The sequence below is a fragment of the Trachymyrmex cornetzi genome, unplaced genomic scaffold (assembly GCF_001594075.2).
Source record: "Trachymyrmex cornetzi isolate Tcor2-1 unplaced genomic scaffold, Tcor1.1 scaffold299, whole genome shotgun sequence".
Lineage (NCBI taxonomy): Eukaryota > Metazoa > Arthropoda > Insecta > Hymenoptera > Formicidae > Trachymyrmex > Trachymyrmex cornetzi.
The window spans coordinates 947,710-969,768 of NW_017297680.1; the positions used below are offsets into that span (position 1 = coordinate 947,710).

General features: G+C 33.6%; 1 protein-coding gene across 5 annotated transcripts; it reads left to right on the forward strand.

Annotated features, from left to right (window-relative positions):
- The first annotated feature begins 6,153 nt into the window (after window positions 1-6,153).
- Window positions 6,154-16,493, forward strand: LOC108762402 (secapin). 5 transcript variants are annotated; one of them, XM_018509383.1, is made up of 2 exons: window positions 6,154-6,245; window positions 15,981-16,493. In XM_018509383.1, the coding sequence occupies exon 2, from the start codon at window positions 16,033-16,035 to the stop codon at window positions 16,396-16,398; it is 366 nt and encodes a 121-aa protein (XP_018364885.1). In that variant the 5' UTR covers window positions 6,154-6,245; window positions 15,981-16,032; the 3' UTR covers window positions 16,399-16,493. The 5 variants fall into 5 exon arrangements, with proteins under 5 accessions (XP_018364885.1, XP_018364883.1, XP_018364884.1 ...); XM_018509381.1 differs by lacking the exon at window positions 6,154-6,245 and adding an exon at window positions 11,717-11,931; XM_018509382.1 differs by lacking the exon at window positions 6,154-6,245 and adding an exon at window positions 13,787-13,836 and having other exon boundaries at window positions 15,977-16,493.
- Window positions 16,494-22,059: the final 5,566 nt, after the last annotated feature.

The following is a 22,059-nucleotide window of genomic DNA, read 5'->3' on the forward strand; positions in this document are numbered from 1 at the left end:
ATACATATATACCATATTTGTAGTCTAAAGGCTTAGGACGCTCGTACGGAATACAAGAGATCCGTGTTCGACTCCCGGCCGAGATAATATTTTTCACAATAAATTTATTTACAGTTTTTAGCACATTAACATCTTTTTAATATAATGCATCAAAAATTATTAAAAATTGCTAGTTAATTTAATTTAATTTGTGATATTATTACAGTAGTTTAATTGCATTTATAAGTCCGGAAAACTAATTTGGCGCGCGATTCAAATAACTACAAATATGATATATATGTATATATATGTATATAGTGTAGGTATCCATATATATATAATTCACAATGAATAATTTAAAGCACTAAAAATCCAGTTTCGACCAATATAGGCATTTAATTCCCAATTATATTAGATACATATACGGTCTAAAAATAAGATGCTTATTGTTAAAGAATATCGCCATCCTGCAGACGAATTTACGGATTTATTGGAATAAACGTCTCAATAACAAAATTATTAGAATTTTTAGAATTTTAACATAATCAAATAGAGTTTCGATTTTTCATGGATCTGCAGATATCTTTCCAGTATTCACTTGAATAAAATATAAAGCATATGAATAGAAACAAAAATCTAAAATTATTCATCAAAAATATTATTTACATTCAAAAATTTGTAAAGTCTTTAATTAAAAACTTCTAAAAGATGATTCTCAATCTGCCAATGCCCAAAATACTTTAATTCGACGTTATCTATAACACGAGACTCCGAATGAGATTTTAACGCGAATATACATATCTATGCATTATATGCAATTTTCGATGAATCGCGTATATTATTCCCGCAACGTCCGCGGAAAGCGATATTCCTAAGCGCGATCATGCTCCACTTTAGTATCGTCGCTGTCTCCGGGGGAATTGCTCGCGTTAAGTCTTAACGTCTCGCCACAAACGAGTCGAGCGTCGGCGCGGCACGTCCGCGTGCCATTTGCTCTTGTCGCGGCAATAACTCGCTGGCGCTGAAATACTTGCGGGAATTTAAAAAAACACGGAGTACACGGGGCGCCGGTTAACTTCCGCAGAAATTATTAAGCGGCGTCTGTATTACCAGCACAAGGAGAGTTGTGCGCGAAACGTGCTCTCGGGATGTAACGATCGCGAACGCGCCAACCTCGCGTGATCACACCATCTCCCGTTCTTCTCGACTGCATTTCTTTCCTTCTATTTGTCCATCCTCTGATTCGAATGACCCTCCAAAGGATATTGCGTCTCTTTGCAAGAGCGTTCTCTCGCTCATTCGACTCCTCTCATTTCAGTTCTTTCTGTCGAGTTTCTCGATACCGGCGTAAAATGTCCACGCTGTTCTTTCGTGACATGCAAAAAATGATAGGAATTCGAAAGCAATTTTATTGTTGAAAAATGTCCTTTAGTAATAGTTTGGAAAAGCTATTCCGTTTTTCAAGTATTTTTTTCAGCAAAAAGATACACATATAATTTATTACTTGTATAATACATTATGATAATGAAAAGGGTCTTGTTCTCTCTCAATAGTTTGTTAAAATTAATTTATAAATATAATCGCACAAATATATTCATATTACACGTATCACTCTCTTATTTTAAAAATAATACAACTAAAAAAAAATGTGATTTTCAAAAAAATTACCATATTATTACCATAAATGAGTTAGGTAAACATTACTCTATCAATCATCAAAAATGAATTAACTTAAAAAAAATTTATTAAAATCGTCACAACTATAAAGAATAACTTTTTAGGGATTGTGAAATAAAAATAGTAATAATATTTGATCATATGTTAAGAATATATTCTTTTTTCTGATATTATTCGTTAATCGATAATTTCCTGTCATGTTAAAATTTAGTTTTCCCTTTTTGCTTGGAAAACTTACTTTTTTTAATTGTGTCACTTTTGAAGCAAAGGAGCAATATATATAAAATATTATATATAAAAAAGTATATAAAATAAAAATTAATTAATATATTATATAAAGATCTATAACTTCAAGAATAAATATATTTTTGTATTATATCACAATATTAATATAAAATATTTTAATTAACTAAAAAAGATATAAATATAAATATCTTCAACCACTACTATTATGAAACAGCATCGCGATGTATCAGATTGCTGTTTCATGTTACACTTGTCGATTTATCTGTACACGTATCAATTCGATTTGCTCGCTATTTACACTAAACCATTCTCCGATGTTGGTCGGACCAAGCCACTTCGAACGATCCCTTTCTCCACATCTCTTTTTCGCTTCCGTTCAAAACTCTCTCTCTCTCTCCTCCCCCTCCCTCCCTCCCTCCCTCCTCCCCCCTCTCTCTCTCATCACTTACCAACAATTTTCCCTTCTTCGTCATACATTCGCATAGAGGTGAGAAGCTACTATAGCTTTTGCGTCGAGAACTTTACCAAAGACGCAAAAATGAAAGTGCTTACCGTCGCAGCGTCGACGACTCTTACTTGAAGGGGCGAAAAAGGCGAGCGTGTCTGTGAACGATAACGTCTCCCCTTCTTTCTCGATCTGTGAGCCTCTTCGCCCAGCCGTGACAGAGGTGGACCACATGTAAGACTCAATTTAGAAGAATTCTAGTTTTTTTTCCTTTCCCCTCAAAAGAGTCTCGAAGAATCAATGATACCTCGATATTATTGTGACTGAGACGACGTTGCCGGTTGACTTAGCGATCTTATTAACTGTACAATTTTTCTTTGTCTAACAAATTTTATAGAGAATCTTTCTTATTCTACATTTCTGGGATTTTATTTTTTCAAAAGCTGAATCATAAAAATATTTTCTCATTATTTTATATATATTTTTATAATACCTTATCAAAAAAGAATTATCCAATTAGAACGTCTGAAAAAATAACTAAAAATGCAACTAAATATAGAGCTGGAAATAATTTCGTTGAATTATCAAAATAACTGTGTAGAACGCTAGAGTATGCAGCAAGGCGTTTAGATATTCTAACAACTGGTTTGAGCATCCTACATAATTACTTTAATTCAACAAAATTATTTTTAGATCTCTATCTATGTAGCTTTTAGGTATTTCAATAAAACCATGTAATCTTCTTTCCATACAATCTTATTTTTCGGTAGATTTTAATCTAATATTGAGACTTTAATACATCGAAACGTGTTATGTTTATTGTACTATTATATTAAATTACAATAATGATAATATAATACAACGATATAATATACTACATTTCTATCGTTAGAATATATATAATAATTTCATACAACACAACATAATATAGCTCGACTTGAATTTTTAATGAAAAAACGTAGAAAAGAACTTCTTTCCTGCTCTGTAAAATCGCGTAACCCGTCCACCGTATTCATACGAGACGCAAAGATAACTCCAGTACGAGTACTCGCGATACTCGTACGAAACGTCAAATCCCGACGGTACGTCCGTTACAGAAATACGTAACACAGCGTATATACTCATTAGCTCTTTTAATGGCATCCTGTCATATTTCATACAGCTCGCGTGTATTCCGCTGTATCCCGAAAGTTTCAAGTCGCTTTCGCGAAAAGTTACAAGTCATGTGGGAAAAAAACTCCACAGCACTAAAATGTTCCACCTTGTTTCCCACCGTATGGCGCATCATAAACCAGCCGTTATACCGTCCCAAACTTTTAATTCGCCGTCGTCGAATGAGACCGCGGTGCGGAACAGCTGTAAGTTCACCATACGAATATATTTGATTGAATTTATTGTCCAACTTTGCGTGCAATTTAAGTTTGTAAAAATTCAAATCTGTATTACAGCACTTATTAATTTCAAGGTAATATAAAGATAGTATAAGACGATTTCGATTTCTAAAATTCAATATTTTAAAATTTTTAATTGAAATATGGTGTTAAAATTATCTGGGGAATTATTTTACATTTGTCTCTGTGTGTGTGTATTCTGCTTTATAAATATTCATATCACCTCATTTATATTACTTCATAAATATGATTCATGATCAAGGGAAACATTTAACCGGCTCAACCATCTATCAATGACAATTTCTACGTATCATACATACATATAATACAGGCGATTTGGATTTCTAAAATTCAATTTCGAAATTGAAATATTGTGTTAAAATTATCCGAGAAATATTTTATATTTGTAAAATACGTTCATAAATATACTTACATTGTCTCATAAATATGATTCATGATCAAGGAACATTGTTATATATTTACCCGGTTTACCCATCTGTCAATAACATTTTCCAGAATCGAATGAAGCCATAGTGCCCGTGAACTATAATTATCGCTAATGGTTGAATTGATAAATTGTCCATCATTATGCGTTCTAGTCACAAACGTCAATTATTACAACAATATAATTACAATAATCAGGGGGTATTATGATGGATGGGAATCTTTGAATTTGTGAACGTATGACGTATTTTTATTGACATTCTAGAAATTTATGTATACACAATAACGTATACACAAAATGACATACATGAACGTACGAGATATTGTAGAGGCGAATTTTTCATTTGCGCGGAACTGCTGTTTCGGACCGTCGGCGCGTAGCGGATGTACACGAACGTAAAATAATAGCGACAATTAACGTCCGCATAAACGCTGCGTGCCCGATGATCGACCGACGTCGCGTAATGACACCCTCGGCTCACAACGGTAATATCAAGCGCGCTCAGCTCCGGGGCGTGGTGACAAATGATCCACGAGGAGCGGCTCATTTACCACCCGTCTCTCGCAGGGAGCGACGTTATTTTTATTTATTCGCGACTACTACCGTCTCTCGCGAGGAGATTCTATCCTCCTTAACTCGTCGCGCTCGTGCTCGATGGGGTGTCTGTACGCGAAGGTATAACGCGAGCTTTTCCATTCTTTAAATCCCTCGGGAGCCGCGTCGAATGCCGTAGAGCGTTATCCCCGGGAGACTCTTCGGTGCCAGCTACGTGGAATGGCTTTAATGCCGGCCGCGAAAAGGGAGTCCCCTTCATCCGACGACTGTACTACCTCGTGTGTCATCCTCCTACTCTGAGGCGCCTCCCTCCGAGCTTGGCACGCTTCTTTCAGCCCTTCTTTCTTGCGCCATCGTGCTTACGGGTCCCATCGGCACTCGCTAAAGCGCTGAGTACAATGGGGATCGTGTGGAGATAAGGTGGATCGATGATTCTCGTCCAAAGAAGACGGTCATATGGCGAGACATGTTTGTTAACGTGACGTTTGAGATAAGGCTCCTTCATTGTTTAATTTCTTGTTTAACTTTGTCAACTCAGCTACTGCAGCTAGACTTGATAATGCGGTAATGTTACACAATCCAAATAATCTAATGCTTTTACGTTTCGCGTTAATATGATTAAAAAGTGAACTTTGTTTTTTCATTGCCTATCTTCATAATGGATAAGAAAAAGCTAGCTTCGCTTAATAGTTCAACCGAGAGGATTCCGAGATTTTGATGCGTACGACCGTATCAACTGACTTAAATGCAAATCCACGTGGCTTTAAAATGGGAACGAGAGAAGTCCATCAGGTGATTCATAGTTCTTTTTTTCTGCAATTTCCAAGAATAACGGATTATGTCGTTTCACTTTTGCTACTGAAATGGGGTTGATGGTTCTCTGCTTACTCAAACCACCCTCCTCTTATCTTTCAACATGACATTAAGTTCAGCATTAATATTATTATTATTTCTCTCTTTTTTTCTCGAATAATATATTTACATTTAACGCACACAATACATATAACAATCCTAGTGTTCGCACAGCTTAACCGCTTTGTCTCTCTCTGCTATATAATGTAAATAATAGCGATTGTTTATATGCCGGGGGCGTACGGTGCGGCGTACTGTCAAAATCCATACGTCAAAGGGATATAAATTGTCCCTTATATCTTCATTCAAAGTGGCAATTTTCGAGGGAGAGTTGCTGCTGGCAACGATCACAAGTGGAAAAGCCAATGCGAGAGCTTCATTTCGGAGAGGTACCTACGGCACAAAAATAGTCGGGTGGTGCACCGCTGACCCTCATTCTCTCGTCGGCGATCGGAATCAAAGCTACAAAAGCTGCAGTGATATATTCGTTGGTCGACCGCAAAGCCGATTCCGGCAAATCATACGTATACCACACATATACGTGTGCAACCTGCGTCCGTATGTGTGTGCGTGTACGTATGTACGAATGTGGCTCATGTTCAAAGCTGCACACGTATACGCAAATATACGAGCACGCAAGAGGAAGTCCCATCAGGTAACGATAGCATCGTGTTCGTGGCATTACCTTAGTCCCAATTTGCATTACTCTCTCGGTTCACAATTATCGATATATTGTGTTCGCTTATGTCAACCGATTGTTTACTCACCTGTACAAAGAAGGAGAAAGAGAGAGAGAGAGAGAGAGAGAGAGACTCGCGTCTCGCTTTTGATATCCAATGTTATGAAATTGGGAATTTGTTAAATATCTCCTCTTGCGATCCCGGATGCGAACGCATAGTAAGATTATTATTGTTCCTCTTCTCACGCGATATATTATAGTACATAACTATAGTGTAGCACAAACTACGTTCATTCTCGTGGAAATTTAATTTCGCGAGAATTTCCTAATCGCATGCAACGTTATATCGATCGTCTCGACGACAGACTAAAATAAAATTGAAATTTTCTAGTAGACACGGCATACTTTTATAAAGTTATCTTTAACATTGAGGGATCTTCTCTCCTCCTGGAAATATTTTTGCTTCTTTGAAACGGACAAAATATTATTTAAATAAACTTTCTGATGGTCCCTATTATCGTTCCAAAATTTAAATAAATAGTAAATTTAATGATGTTTATAAAATAGTTAATTGAGATTTCTAGAGATAATAACGCCTCACTAATAGATGGAATTGCAATCGACTTTTATGCGCAAATACACGGTTATGTAAAATAATTCCATGCAAAATGGTTATATTATCGTAGTAAAGCAGTTAATATGCCGAGCAATAAATACGCGGTCGAAATTATAGAAATATATAACATGTGTTAGTTAAATACCGTGGCTGATACACAATATTTGAGTACATTACATTATGTGCACATATATAATATTTTTTAATTTATAAATTAAATTACAAAAGTTGTTAAATTATTAATTTGAATATACGCTTTTCAAATAATATTTAAGAGAAATCAGGGGAAATAATTATTTAATAATACATGTAAATTATATTGCTTTTTTATCGCTAATAGATTTTATAATTATTTCATAATACATGTAAATTATATTGCTTTTTTATCGCTAATAGATTTTTTTATATACTTTTTAATTTTATACGTTTCCTGGATATGTAGAAAATATTTTATTAACAAAAATATTGAAAGGACAATTATTTACTATAGTTAAAAGAGCTTCGAGATACTTTGAATGACATCTACCATATTCCGATTCAGGTATAACTCAGTGGATCAAGTAGTTGAGAAGCTCTAATGGTAAGTTTTAAAAAATAAATTATAATATATATAAATAATATATATATAATATTATAGACATTTATTTATCTGTCATTAAATAAAATAATAAACAGAGTTAAAAATTGCAATGTCAATAAATATTATTTTTCAGAATGTGCGCAAGAAGGATCGTTTATCGATACTGCCTGCAGCATGAATAAATAATGTTACTATCAGTCGAGAATATTGCGATAGTAGATAAATTTGTATAAATATATTATTACGTTTATTATTGAATTTGTGTCGCAAGATTCCACTATCGATAAACGTGCATTTGCAATTTTCACGTGCTGGAAAACGCACACGCATATCTCCATGTTTGCGAGTCGGTCAAGTCACCCTCGTCTTAATTAAAAAAGAAAAGGCTGAGATTGAATGAAAAGGTGCATTCGGCAACTCTACGTACATACCAATTTTAAATAAAGTATGAGTCGACGATCTACCGACTCCGCGAATGCATCTGATAATAAATTAAAGAGTCAACGATGTAGCTGCATACGCATCCGTGCATAAATACTCGTTCACTAAGATGATTTGCTTAATTTGTCCGGATAGATCGACGAAAGGTTAATTAATTCCAAGTTCCGAACTGGAGTCAGAGAGCGAACTCCCGGGAGATCAGTCGATTTGATACCTTGACATACGTTTAATTAATCACGCGCTAATTAACTTTGGCGTGATTAACTGCCCGAGTTTTTTTACCATGCAGATTTTACCGAGAAGAATCAAGTTTATCTCACACGTTGTATCCTCCCTTTTATAAATCACTCTCTGTATTCCTGCTGCGCGTAGAGATGAACGTGAAGAGTCACGCGTGAATACATTAAAAACGTTTCCTACTGTAGACGCGATCGTGAACGACGATAAAAACTTTGTTAACGGAAATAAAACCTCGACGATAATTGCCACGGCGAATTTTTTCACGTGCAACTAGACGTAAATTCCTCGCTCGACGGTATCATAATTTCGCGATGTTAAACTAACTCGTGTGTATTACAACAGGAAGAAAAAGAATTATTTAATGTATACGTTTCTGGTAAAATTTCTCTGATAAAAATATTTAAAAAATTTAACTGAACATTAATTTGAATCTTGCAGTTGAAATATAATCAAAAGAATTAATGTTAATATGAAAAGTGAAAATTATAATCAAACTTGTGGCATCTGCTTTCCATTGTTATAAAATTCGCATTAGAACTGTATAGTTTTTATGTTTCTGAGGAACGATCAACATGGATGAAATATTTGCTACGGTGACCGTTACGGCATAAAAAGCGCATAAATTATCCTAACGACCTGCGAGCGCGTGAATGTAAATTATTTAAGGACTTAATGAAAGCACCAAGCGAAGAATTAAACTTTTCACGTTGTCATTCGGTGAATGCAATTTCCTTTTTCGGAAGTTGCATCAATGTGCATGAAAGTGATATAAATGGCCTTAGGTACGCGGATCGATATGTGTAAATATTGGTAAATTACATATGCTTAAACAGTCTGATTTGTTGTCCTATAATTTAAGGTCATTACCAGGTACATAATTATGAAACACGATGGACTTGGGACGATTAAATTAAGGTTAACGTAATTAAACCCGTCTGTCATCACACCAATTTAATCTCTTGATCACTACGGACTTTCAGAAATAAATTACATCATTTATTGTAATGAGTGTGTGCCTCAATAAAATAGTTAATAAACTCATTTGCTGTGAGAAAGAAAATTTTTACTTAAATTTATCACAAAAAAGCTCTGTTATATAAATTTATAATGCATACAGAAAGAACAGTTTTATTGAAATATTTAAAATTTAGCTATATAGATTTAAAAATAATTTTGTTGGACTATTAAAATAATTATGTAGAACATTCAAACTGGTTAATTGCTTGAATGTCAAAACTTTTTGCAGCTTTGCTCACCATGCTTTTTTTATATAATTATTTTAATGGTCCAACAAAATTATTTTGAAATCCGTATCTCCCTAAAAATGTTCAGACTTTTCAATAAAATTCTTTCCTTTATTTAAATATAATAATTTATTCAACAGTAAGAATTACCCAATATTAGTAAAAACAAAAAATGTTATTAATAAGAATATTTTATATTAATAAAAATTATAAAAATACATCAGCAGAGTTTCCATACTGATTCAAAAATTTTAACTACTCCACTGCTCTGTAGAAAAACTCGTGTAGAACTTATCGCGACTGCAATCGTTTTGAGCACGACGAAACATTTTGATGCAATATTTGAAACGTACAAGATACAAAGTTGTAAAGCAGCAAACTTGGGCAATTAAATTTCTCGCTCTCAAGCGCGCTATAAAAAATTATCTTGCGGTTGGACGACCATAAAGAGCAGACTCCACTTAGCATGCCCACAGTTTCCAAGCAATATTTGCTGTGGTAAAATTGCAAATTTTAATTTACGAGAAATGAATCTAACGATATAAGCATAAGATTTCTTCTTCCGTAGCTTTGATGATGAAAAAGTATTATTGATGTGATTTATATACAATTTTCTATAATAATATTTCATATTTATTATATTTATATTTTCATGTACATAAATATAATATATTTATATAAAATATTAATAATACTTATATTTTTATATAATTTATAAAAAATATGTATAAAAATCTAATTTATAGTTTTATATATATATTTATTTATAAAAATATAATTAATAACTGCAAAACAAGTCCGAGCAAAAAAAAACTTATTTATCTGACGCATGACGAATTCCCTGCGGAAAAAATAATACGCACGAATGTATTTTATATATCGAACAGATGTTTACGAAAACATTTTGAGAAACTTCCACGGAAGACTGAACTCGAATTATTTATCGGATCTTCGTTCGCCGCACAGAACTTTGCAACGCTTTGCAATATTCACTGATGCGACTTCTTCTTATGATGACGAGTAGAAACTTTATGTGTTATTGCTTTAACACGAACAATATTGAGCGACATATTTTATATTAATATATCTATTATATTAAATATATCAGATCTACACCGAACGAACTTGTAAATGTTTACTTTGATGAATTGTTCCCATGACATTTCTGCACTACGCAGTCACATTTGAAATTTGTTACCTCGCGTGTAATCAGCTATGCCACTTTTATCGCCCCTTGTTGATAGGTGACACGTGTGCACATATCGTTTACATACTGTATAATATTTTACATAAATGACGTTTTACGACTTCATCATGAACAATCCTTATCGACCTTAACTTAATAAGATCTTCCAGAAAAAATGTTCACACGGATCTCGATGATATCGGATGCTTAAATTATACGTATACGCGAAATCCGATACGTGTGTATACAAACGCGCGTTGCACACGGTTAGTGTAACACAGTTATTACTGACATGTAGTTACCAGCACGGCTTTAGTTGCTTTTCAATATGCGGGTACATGTTGTTCGTGTACACGGATTTTGTAATACACGTGAGACCTGTAGTCGTGTCAGATTACAGCCAGCAAAAACGGGAGAGATATCCAATAATAAAAACGTACATCGCACACATGTTGGTTAAGTAACTCGGTTTAACGAACAGCCTGAATCCTTTGATCACTATACCAAATAATTTAGATTTTTTTATGCATAAAAGTTAGTTTAATAGGAAACATGTGCGCATGAGTAAAAAAAAAAAAAAATTTATTGAAAGTACAAATTTCTGTTTCGTCTATAGATTTTTTAGTCAATTTACGTAAATGACTTTTTCAGCGCAATGTTTATTCCACTCAATGATTTTTGTAACAGTGAACATCTAATTCTGAATATACCTCAAAGTAGTAAAAACAACTTTTGTAAAATATAAACTCTCGTTTAAAAGCTTGAGATTAAGTGAATAAGTTATTCGTATCGTAAAAGTTATTATTAGGCAATGATATCGGAACTTTCCCGTTTATGTGAAAGTAATTCTAGATTGATTAAAGAGTCTAGTGCCATGTAAGAGTACACGAGGAGATCTCAAGTCTTAATTATAACACTATATATACACGCATGTCTGTCGTGAAGAGTCGAGAAGATAGTGAGAGTTACCACTCGAATTAATAACGAGAAATCCAGATTAATAATGGAAAGCATGGGAAACGCGAGAGAGCAAAAATGCGATAGCGTCTATCGCTTCAGTGATTCACATATATTCAGATAAAACAAACGCCCCTTTGACACGCCCGTTAAAAAACGATACGTTCTCGTCGGCAAGATGTACACGGGACTTGGTGGTCGGGAAAGCTCTCGCATTTACGTCTTGCCGTCGCTCAAAGAAAGCCTTCGCCACGGCTGCGCGTCCCCCGTGAATAACGTTCGTTATTCGTCCTGGAAGTGAGTTTATTACATTGTGAGCAGGCACTACGGGATTTTACAGCTAGGTACCGGCAAGATATAAAACGTCGTTGGCATACAAAGTGCAAAAACGCAACCAGGTAGGGAATCCTTTCTCACGTACGTACGTTTGATGTACAGTTCTCTCTCCTTCAACTTTCTTATCTTCATTTATCTAACACTTTCGTATAGAGGAATCTGAAGCTATCTTCACAGCTCTGAAGAAATAGAACTAATGGATCCCATCACTGTGTTCCTTAACAAATTGATTTCTCCTAAGCAAAAATTTAATTGCTTGTCACTGTCTATAAGAAAGATTGTCAATTTCATTCAATAATCTTTTTTTATTCAAATGTCAATTCTTGTTAATATAATCTAACTTAAATTAAAATTTTACTATTTTTATTTTGAAAACTGATTTCATTAACTCTCCTAAAATTTAATAAAGTATTTTTTAAATCAATATTTACTTAATTTTTTATGCTATTAATTAAAATTATATCAAAAAGTGGTCAACTACAAATTTGTCAAAAATTGTTCTAGTTGATTTCTTCTTTAAAAATACCCGGCACGTAAGCTTGATCGATATCTCGCTACGCTGTAATTACCATTACTGTAACAGCGCCGTGATTAAAAAAGTAAACTGCTCAGAGCAAAACGAGAAATTCTCCATAGCATTCATTGCTTTTAGATCGATTCTCGATATCGAATAACGAAGAGAGGAGATGGATGAAACATAAAGTCTCTCAGAAAATGCAAAAATATCGATTACACTTTGTAGTCATTGCATAGTTCATTTCATGCAAATAAATTTGAAACGATCTTGATGTCCATATATTATTAAATTTTGTTGCAAGTTTTATTTTTATATATAAGTTTTTATAGATAAGTAGCATATTCCAACGTAACGTGAATTTGAATTTATTAAATTGTTTATTATTTTAAACGGTATAAAATAAAAAATAAATAAACTCGTATAAATGCTAAGCAATATAATTGATATCAAGGCTTATAACGAACAATTACAGTTTAATTCATTAAATTTTATTTTAATTACATAAGTACATTAATATAACGACAAACATTTCGACATACAAAGTCTTCCTCAGTGATAATAATTCCTCAGTAATAAATAATAACAATTTTATATCCTTTTGGAAAGTCATCGAACATACATATAATAAATAATAAGAATTGTCGCTCTAAGCTGATTTTACATACTTATCGGCGTGTTAAAATACTAAACAGTATTTGAATAAGATTATTCCTTATTACGAAAAATTTTAGATCCTTTAAATGCACATGCATTAGATGCCATTTAGCAGAAACTCATCACACACACAATTATTGAAAGTTTTCTAATTTTATTATAAACAAATTTGAAAAACTTTTACACAAAAATTTGATTTCAAAATTACCCACAAACCTATGAATTGTTTGAATACTTTTATTAAAACAGGTAAAAATAAAATTAAAAAAGAAGATCACTCAAATATCATGTATAAAATAAATTGTTTCGACTGCAACTCTTCATATGTAGAACAGACAAAAAGGAAATTAAAAACTCATTTAAAAGAATACAATAATGACATAAAAAAACATAAAAAAACCAATTAATACTATGTCTGTTATTTCTCATCACAAACTAGATCACGATCATAGGATTGATTGAGAGAACACAATAACTTTAGATTCCGAACAATCATATCATAAAAGGATAGTCTCCGAGATGACACATATCAAAAGACAAACAATGAGTTTGAATAAACAGAGCGATACAGAATGCTAACATTTATCTACCAATTATTGAAAAAAGTCTCTTTACTCTCCAATAAACTACTCCCCTTTACTTTTCTTCTCTCTCCTTTCCTTACATAATTTATAAAGACTGTCGCAAGGTACGTACAATCACATTTTGTCAAGAATAGTTCTTACATAAAAGACTTATTGTTAATTTACATTAAAAACTCCGAATTATACTTGAGAGGACTTTTGTCATAAAATACGTGGTAAGCTAAATCTAAACCGATTCTTATTATTGACAATATATCAAAAAGTAGCATATAAAAATTTTGTTCTCTTTTTTTAAATTTAACTAGAATCTGGAAATTCCGTATTTTTCACACGAAGGCTCACAAATCTTCAAGTAACAAGGAACTTATTTTGCAATAAAATTTCGTTTCATAAGCGAATGTAAATTTGTCATCTTCAATTCTGGACTTAAAATATTATCAACTCGTTTCATAAGCGAACGTAATTTTGTTATCGTTAATTTTGGACTAGCGAAGAATTGTTAATATTCTTTTTAATTTTTATAACATCGTTTTATATTTTATTGTACTGATGATGGTCAAGACTTGACTGAAACGTTTACTTTATAATATTAAAAATTTTTTAATACATGACTTTTGCTTAAGATATCTTACGTTGTGGCTGTTCTGCTTCTTATTATTTATATTTTTTATTTCAAACAATCTTATAGTCAATATCTTTTCTAATTTCTCTGGAAAAAATACTAAAAAATACATTAATTGAGAAAGAATGTTAAAAAAAACAATACGACTTATGCATCAGTATCGATTTTGCGATGGTACCTCTTGCGACTCAAAATCTGTTTGTGAGAAGACGGACGATATGCCATAATAACATTTGGTTTCGCATCACAGTGCGTTCGACGGCTGTATTATAATACACAGAAAATACATGGTGTGTATTATATTACATACAGAGAATTCGCGGCGAGACGAGACGAGAGCGCAATCGCGTGACTAGGCGCAGACAGGGGCGAGGAAACATTATTGAGCACGTGCACATAAATGTTTCTGAACAGGCTCGTATTTTACTTCATTCCGCACGATAAGAACCTTCCACCACCGTGATCCGAACAACTCATTTCTGACAACCCATTCATCGTTTTCCGCGGCACGTAACCTACTCTCCACGATTGCGCACCACTTTCAGACGCAGTCTGGAACAGATAGAAAACGGAGGTACATTTTCAATCTCATTATACGTTTTCTATTATTCATCTTATCGTAGATACTTCAAAGTATAATTAAAAATTTGATAAGTTTGTGGCCAATTTCTGGTCGCGCTTTCGACGTATTATAAGTTGTGTTCTAATACATTTTTTAAACATTCTCTTTTTCGACAGAAAATTTGCAAGATGCAGACATTTTTAATTTAATATACACTTAGTGTAATATTTATTTATATAATTTAATATTAATTATTGTAATTTATAATTGATATAATTAATATTAATTAATACAATTTAATATACACTGTTAAATTCATAATATCAAATTATACCCAATTTGAGTTATTTTTATTCATTTCTATAAATCACTACTGGTCTTACTCAACATGTTGTTAATTTAATTAAAACAACGGAATAAATAATGAATTCAAGAAAGTATATTAAATTTGGCTTAAATTTAGTTTATTATTAATAAGTGCATAAATTAATATGGACGTTTATTTTGAAACTAACTCCAGAAATGTATTGATTTACATTTTGACATACATGATGAAAGTTAAAAATAACAGAATGTTATTTAATTCAAGAGATTGGATTATACTATATTGTTCCTTTAATATCTGACAGAGTGTAAAAAATAATATAATATAATATATTATAATATAATAACTTTCCTTTGCCATACATTACTCAAAGAATTTTACGACAATACACTCAAGATAATACACTCAAGTTCTCCGTATTATTCTATATATTATGAACTTGAAAATAAATTGATAACATGAATCATATCACAGTTACTCAATTTCATCCACTACTAAAAGTGTTTACAGATGTTTGTAGCCATTAGAGATACAGAGTATCCCAACACTATCGCGCTACTCCTCTTGATTACTGGAGAATCTGAAACTCGAGAATAAACTAAGAGAGATGATCGTTGTTTTAATGTTGTAACATTACGATAATTCTTGACTTGCAATAGTTTAAAATTCAAAAATTTTTAATGTATAAATAGATAACAATTGTTATCTATTTATACCTTTTAAATTTTTAAATGTAGTATTACGTTAGAAAATCTATTGTCTAATATTTTAAAATATTAGACAATAGATTTTCTGACGTAATACTATACCAGAAATATCTCACAATAACGTATCGAACGTGTTTAAGGTTTGTTTAAGGTGGCAGTTCTTCGCGCCTTCAAGGAAAGATACAGAGAGAAATGAGATTTTATTTCCCTCAACGTTTTCTGAGCGTGCTTCTGCTGCTCGTCGCTTTGACGTGCGCCACACAAGCCAGCAGCCTCCAAGCGAGGCGTTCTGTCTGGAATGATATCGGAAACACATTGAACAACATCGGGCAGACAATCAAGGGTACCATGAAAACCGGAATCGACTCTCTATTCTACCAACATTCGACTGCCGAGCCCAAAACGATCCAACCGACCTTGGAATCGAACTGGAATGAAACGACACTATTAGGTCGGAATGAATCGGACTATCGGGAAATCATAGATGCTCCTATCAGATGCCCGCCTAATCAAGTATTAGTAAAAAATCGATGTAGGATCGAAGCTCGTCGACGATAAGATTCCATCAGGTTTCAGATAACATCGAAGATCTCTTTCACATTTTTATCTATCAGTAATTTTAAAATCTTATATTATTGTATTATACATATATAAATTCTAAAATTTTATTGAATTCTCCTTAAATAACAATTTTCAAGAAATATATTATTTTTGAATTAATGTAAATTATATTTATGATTATAATTCATTAATATAACCCAGAGAATGTCTAGATATCTATTCAGATTGTATAACTCTTAGAAAATTTAATTATTCGCAGTAAGCTATATGGTATGACTTGACAATTACAGCTCGTCTATTATTAAGGCCTTTAACGTACACGTATTTGTGGAACAAAATGTAACTATTTCATTTACGTTATATCGGTATATGTATTTGTAGAGCGTTAAATAATAACATAATTAAACGTTTCATAATGATACTAATATCAATTAGCAGAAATGTGTTGGTTGTTAAATAATTATCCATCATTCTATATAACGTTTTGCTAAACTTAAATCACAAGTAGCTACTTTATAGTAGTACGCTTGATATGCTTTATACTGGTATGCTTATCAGGTAAATCATGATGTCGACATCAGTCTTGAATAATAGCATAATTATACACTTTATAAGTGGTAATATCATTCACTGACACTTTGACATAAATTAGTAATTAATTTTTTCAACTATAAAGGAATATCTATCTACTATTTAACGTTCTATTACACTCGCGGGATCTGATTTATTTCGAAAATGTTTATTGCCGTTTCGTAATAATTAAAAATTATATCCATATTGTTTATGCGTTTTCTCGCTTGCCGCTCACGTCCGCATAAATATCATATAAAATCGGACGGAATCTCGTTGTTGCTGTTTAACGTTTTCTTTTACGATCTCCGGGTAATATTTCGCACCCGAGGCCCACACTAAGTACCCGTTCGATTTCTAAATTACACCTGTCACGAATATAAAACGAGAGTTACAGGGTATGCGATAGATCAGGCGGTATAATAATGACGCGGCGATACATATCGAATTCTCTTTTAATGACTGTATCGCGTGTAAACTGTAAAAACGCGATCGTGGAGGTAGATAAGCGTATACATTTGTAGGATTAATATATCGTTTACTTCCCTGGCCGCGCAAAACGCCGCTGCGCTATTGTTTCCCTTATCTGCCGCGTATTTCCTCAATTATCAATTACCAATTATTATGGTCGTGACACGGCTCTTCACGCGCACGAGAAACTATACACTCGAGCGGCGCTCGCAATTAATACTTACACATATATATTAAACAATTAACGTGCATTCACATTTGTGAATGAAAATCAGTTGATGCAATGGATAATATTGTAATAATATTCTTAGTCGAATATATATAATTTGCTCATTTGCTATTATAATTGTAATTTTTGAAATTATATTGAAAAAAAAATGAAAATGTTAAAAAATATACTTTAAGAGAATATAATTTTATTCCCCTGTAATCAGTTATCACGGTTGCATTTAAAAATTAATTGTATAAAATTTTAATGAATCAAAACATTCCAATTTTTATTTTCCGAAAGACTTGTAGCAAATAAGCGATATAAAATATAAATATGTTTTTCTAAAATTCTTTCAATTTGTAGTAAGAAGTAATCGCATCAATTCGAATCGATATACATTATTACGGAGTCTTAAATAGTTTGAATTTATGTTTGGACAATTTTTTCTTATTGAGATCGATAGACACGAATATTTCACGAAACATCCAGGATTGTCTTCCAAACATCGGATCGCTTTTTTACGCTATTGAAACGTTATTTTATCGTTCATTTTACCGGCTTTTCCACCTTCGCCGTAAAACGTACTTTAGTGAAGACAGGGCTCGTTCGGAATGACTGATTCAATTCTCGCTCCATACCACTATGTTCCTTACACAACAAAGCGCTCTCGTGCTCCGCGGTGCTTTCGACTCGTCGCCGTGTGATATGTCGGTGTTGGGAGACTCCATATAAAGTACAGCTGTCGCTGAATGAAACGAGACCTGAATTTGCGTGATCGCTAATTGTGACTGCAATGCCTCTTTGTGACCAGCGCGCGCTCCTACACTCTCTACTTGCACACGTATCCGTAGAGAGCCGGCCAGATTTCCTGCTCATTGTCAGAAGTAGACGGCCCTCTCGGCACTTGTTGCTCGCACATCGACATTTGTCTGCCGCACCATTATATCGCGCTGCATTTCACTTCCGACGCCTGCACTCTTTGTCAAGTTAGGCTCGCGCCTCTATGTCGCGCATCGAATCCATGAAATGCACCCGCGTGTTTTGTCTTTTCAAGCGAGTCCTAGAAGAGTAGCAGCATGCAGCTGCTGGAAGAGAAAATCATAAAAGGACATCGTGCCGTAATAACCTTATGCGTATCGTCTTTCAAGCTACTTCAGGAGTTAAAATAAAAGAAAATCAAAGAACCAGTGTTCAACGAGATAACTTAAAGCGAAGTAGGTTGTATCAAGATATTTTCAATCAAAATTTGAGTCTTATATTTTTTTATATGAACCTCACATTTCTATAAATAATGTAAATAAAATATAATATTAAAGAAAATAATGTTAAATCAATGTGTATAAATTATTTAAATACTGACAATGAGCCCATCTTTTACAGAAATCTAATGGCTAATTCATTATTGGAAGACAATAATTAATTGCTTATTTAGAGTACTAAAAACATTAAATAAGTGTTATTAATTTTAAAAATAAGTAATTAATTACTGTCTTTCAGTATTAAATTGCCAGTGTTAGATTTCTGGAGATAAGAGATGACATGCGCGAGATTATAGTAGCGAAAATCGTTAGATCCTCACAATTTTACATATGTAAAATCGCAACGAAAAATGTCGTATTTTTTTCTTAACATTCTAAGAATATAATGACATTCCGTTATAATTCACCATCACATTTCATCGTGCATTATTCTCGTCGGTATGGTAATCCTTTCTTTGCTTCGCTTTACGAGCACCGTCTTTATTGGATTTTCGCGACCGACGACGTTTCTGTATTCGACTCCTGAAAAGAATGTTTCATCGCTACTATTCGAAAAAGTAACTTCGAGCGACTGTTCCTTCCCTCTATTTTTTTTTTATTGCAGCTACTACTTGTTATTGCCGCATGTTCGGGTGGATCTCACGGCTGGGAATTCTTGGCGAGATGTCTTTTGTGGTAATTTGAAATTCAAATAGAAGGTAACATAATGCTTATAAACGATACGAAAATAAGATGAAATTCAATGTGTGAACTTTTGACGATTTTAAAATTGAAAGCGCAAATGTATATACAAGTTGAAATCCTTCTTTGTGAATATGGGAGATCCTTATCGATAAATTATCAAAGCACGTTACAAAATCTGCTCTACTTTAATAATTCGCTTTAACGAATAGTCAATTAGAAGGAAATTTCGAGAAACGTTATCATTTATTGTAATCTTGTATTCAATTTTGAAAAATCTATTTGAATTGAGATGATATAAATGATACAATAATTCGTAGCTTATTCTGTGTTTATTCTGTGTTTATTCTTGTATCTGTTATGTAGTTATTCTGGAACTTCTCTCTCTCTCTCTCTCGCTCTCTCCCTTGTGAATATTTTGGAAGTCATGTTGTCTACAGATAAGTATTAAGATATTTCGGATCTTATCCTGGATGCCTAGGTAATTTTCCGGACATTACCCATGACTTCGATTAACAGCGGACTCCAAGTATCCGAGTGCAGAATGAAAGAACATTACTCTTTGACTTAAAAGCAGAAAAAGAATATTATCCTTACAATGTAAAATATTAATTTTTTTTAAGTATGAAATGCTCACTTTTGTGTCTTACTTTAACAATGATATATAATTCATTAATATAAGGGATATAAAAACTCTATTTGAAACTTTAATAGGACGACTAGTTCCAGAAATAGTTTTTATTAATCAATTATCTAATCTTCTTGCGATATTGTCATGAAGTCTTCAAAGTAAATCTGTAAATTAAAATAAATATTTTTTTATAATAATCAATGAAATATAAAAAAATATTTGCTGTACAAGATTTAGAAAATTGTCAGATATTCTACATATAATTTTTGTTAAGAAAAAAACTAAACTATATATATATATATATATATATATATTTCATGCTGAGGTCAATATGGGTCATTATTCTTACTTTCCGTTCTTTGTTTCATTCATCTGTGGAATTCGCATTTGTAATCTGCGTTGGATGACTACTAATAAGTACGATATCGGAAACTGATAGTAATTAGATCATTGCAGTCAAAGCTAATAATAATGCACGAATTACTATTCATAAGCCGCGCCATGCTTACAGCATCCAGTTATAGCAATTACGCGTTCAAACGATCGTTTAAAGAGTTGAAAGCCCTCTGAGATATTTACCGTCCCTCTTGTGGAAAAGCAGGATGTATGAATTGCTTCTCTCTCTCTCTCTTTCTCTCTTTCCCTCTCTCTCTAATTTAAACTTCCAAAATTTGCAAGGTAATCACTAATTTAAACTCGTATTTTCGGCTTGAATAATCATATGGTAGCATTTTAGAGTGTACGAAATATACGATACGGAAACGTTGTAGACGTTAATAACGGTTCTAAAGCTGCCTAAAGTTTTGACAGAACATAATGTCATGTGACACGGCTAATTGCCTCTATACATTTTCGCAATGATGAACCGCTATCTCTCGTGTAAGTAGAACACTTGCGTGTTAGTCAGACGAAACTGTAGAACCAGCACAGTGTGATAAATATTAAGAAATCTTGATGTGGCGGGTACTCATATTTTTCAAGAAACAAACTTTTATTTTTTCGTACTTCTTTAATCGATTTTTTCGTCCAAACAGTTTTATTTATGAAAAAGACAATCTACGTGCAATTTTTCCTTTACAAACAGACACATATTTACGCGCGTATCAAAATTGTGTAAACGTATCAAAACGTTTGCATAATTTACTCTGTAACTAAAATTTACGCTATAACATACGTTTTCCGCTTTGTAATGGTTCCATAAATTTTCTCCTCTCCACACCTTTCCTGTGCAGTGCCTCTTTTTATACCGCCTCTCGTCGTTAGACTATCGGACATCGACCAAAAACACCGCCCTGAATTTGTCCAGTGGCCATAGGCTTTCGGACCCGGCGGCGTCTCTTGACGTGTTCCCGAAAGAGGCAAACTAGTTTGCTCACGCCAGGGCGACACGATCGCCGTCCAAATACCCCCCGCCCACCGTTGTCTGGGAAAGCGCTTTTTTACATTTTTGCATATCCATGAGCGTCCCGGCTCGCGCGCGCGGTGAGCTAAGTCCGCAATATCGATAACCCATAATCGTCGTCACTCGTCGCTGCCGCCGCCGCCGCTTCTAACCGCCGTTATGAAACGTGCCGAAGCGAGGCTCGGGCATAAGTCTCGCGGCAAATCCAATATCCACAAACAGGCGTGCATGTGCAATGGGCAATCAGATGCAGCCGCGAGAGTGCATTCGGATGTTAGGACGCGTCTTATCGATTCGGTTGCTCGCACGATCCGTCCAAAAGCTATCCCTCTCTTTCTCTCACTTTTCTTCGCTCTGTCTCTCGCGTGCAAGACGAAGAGAACGTGGAGGACGACGGTGACGACGGTGACGACGATGACGACGACGGCGACGG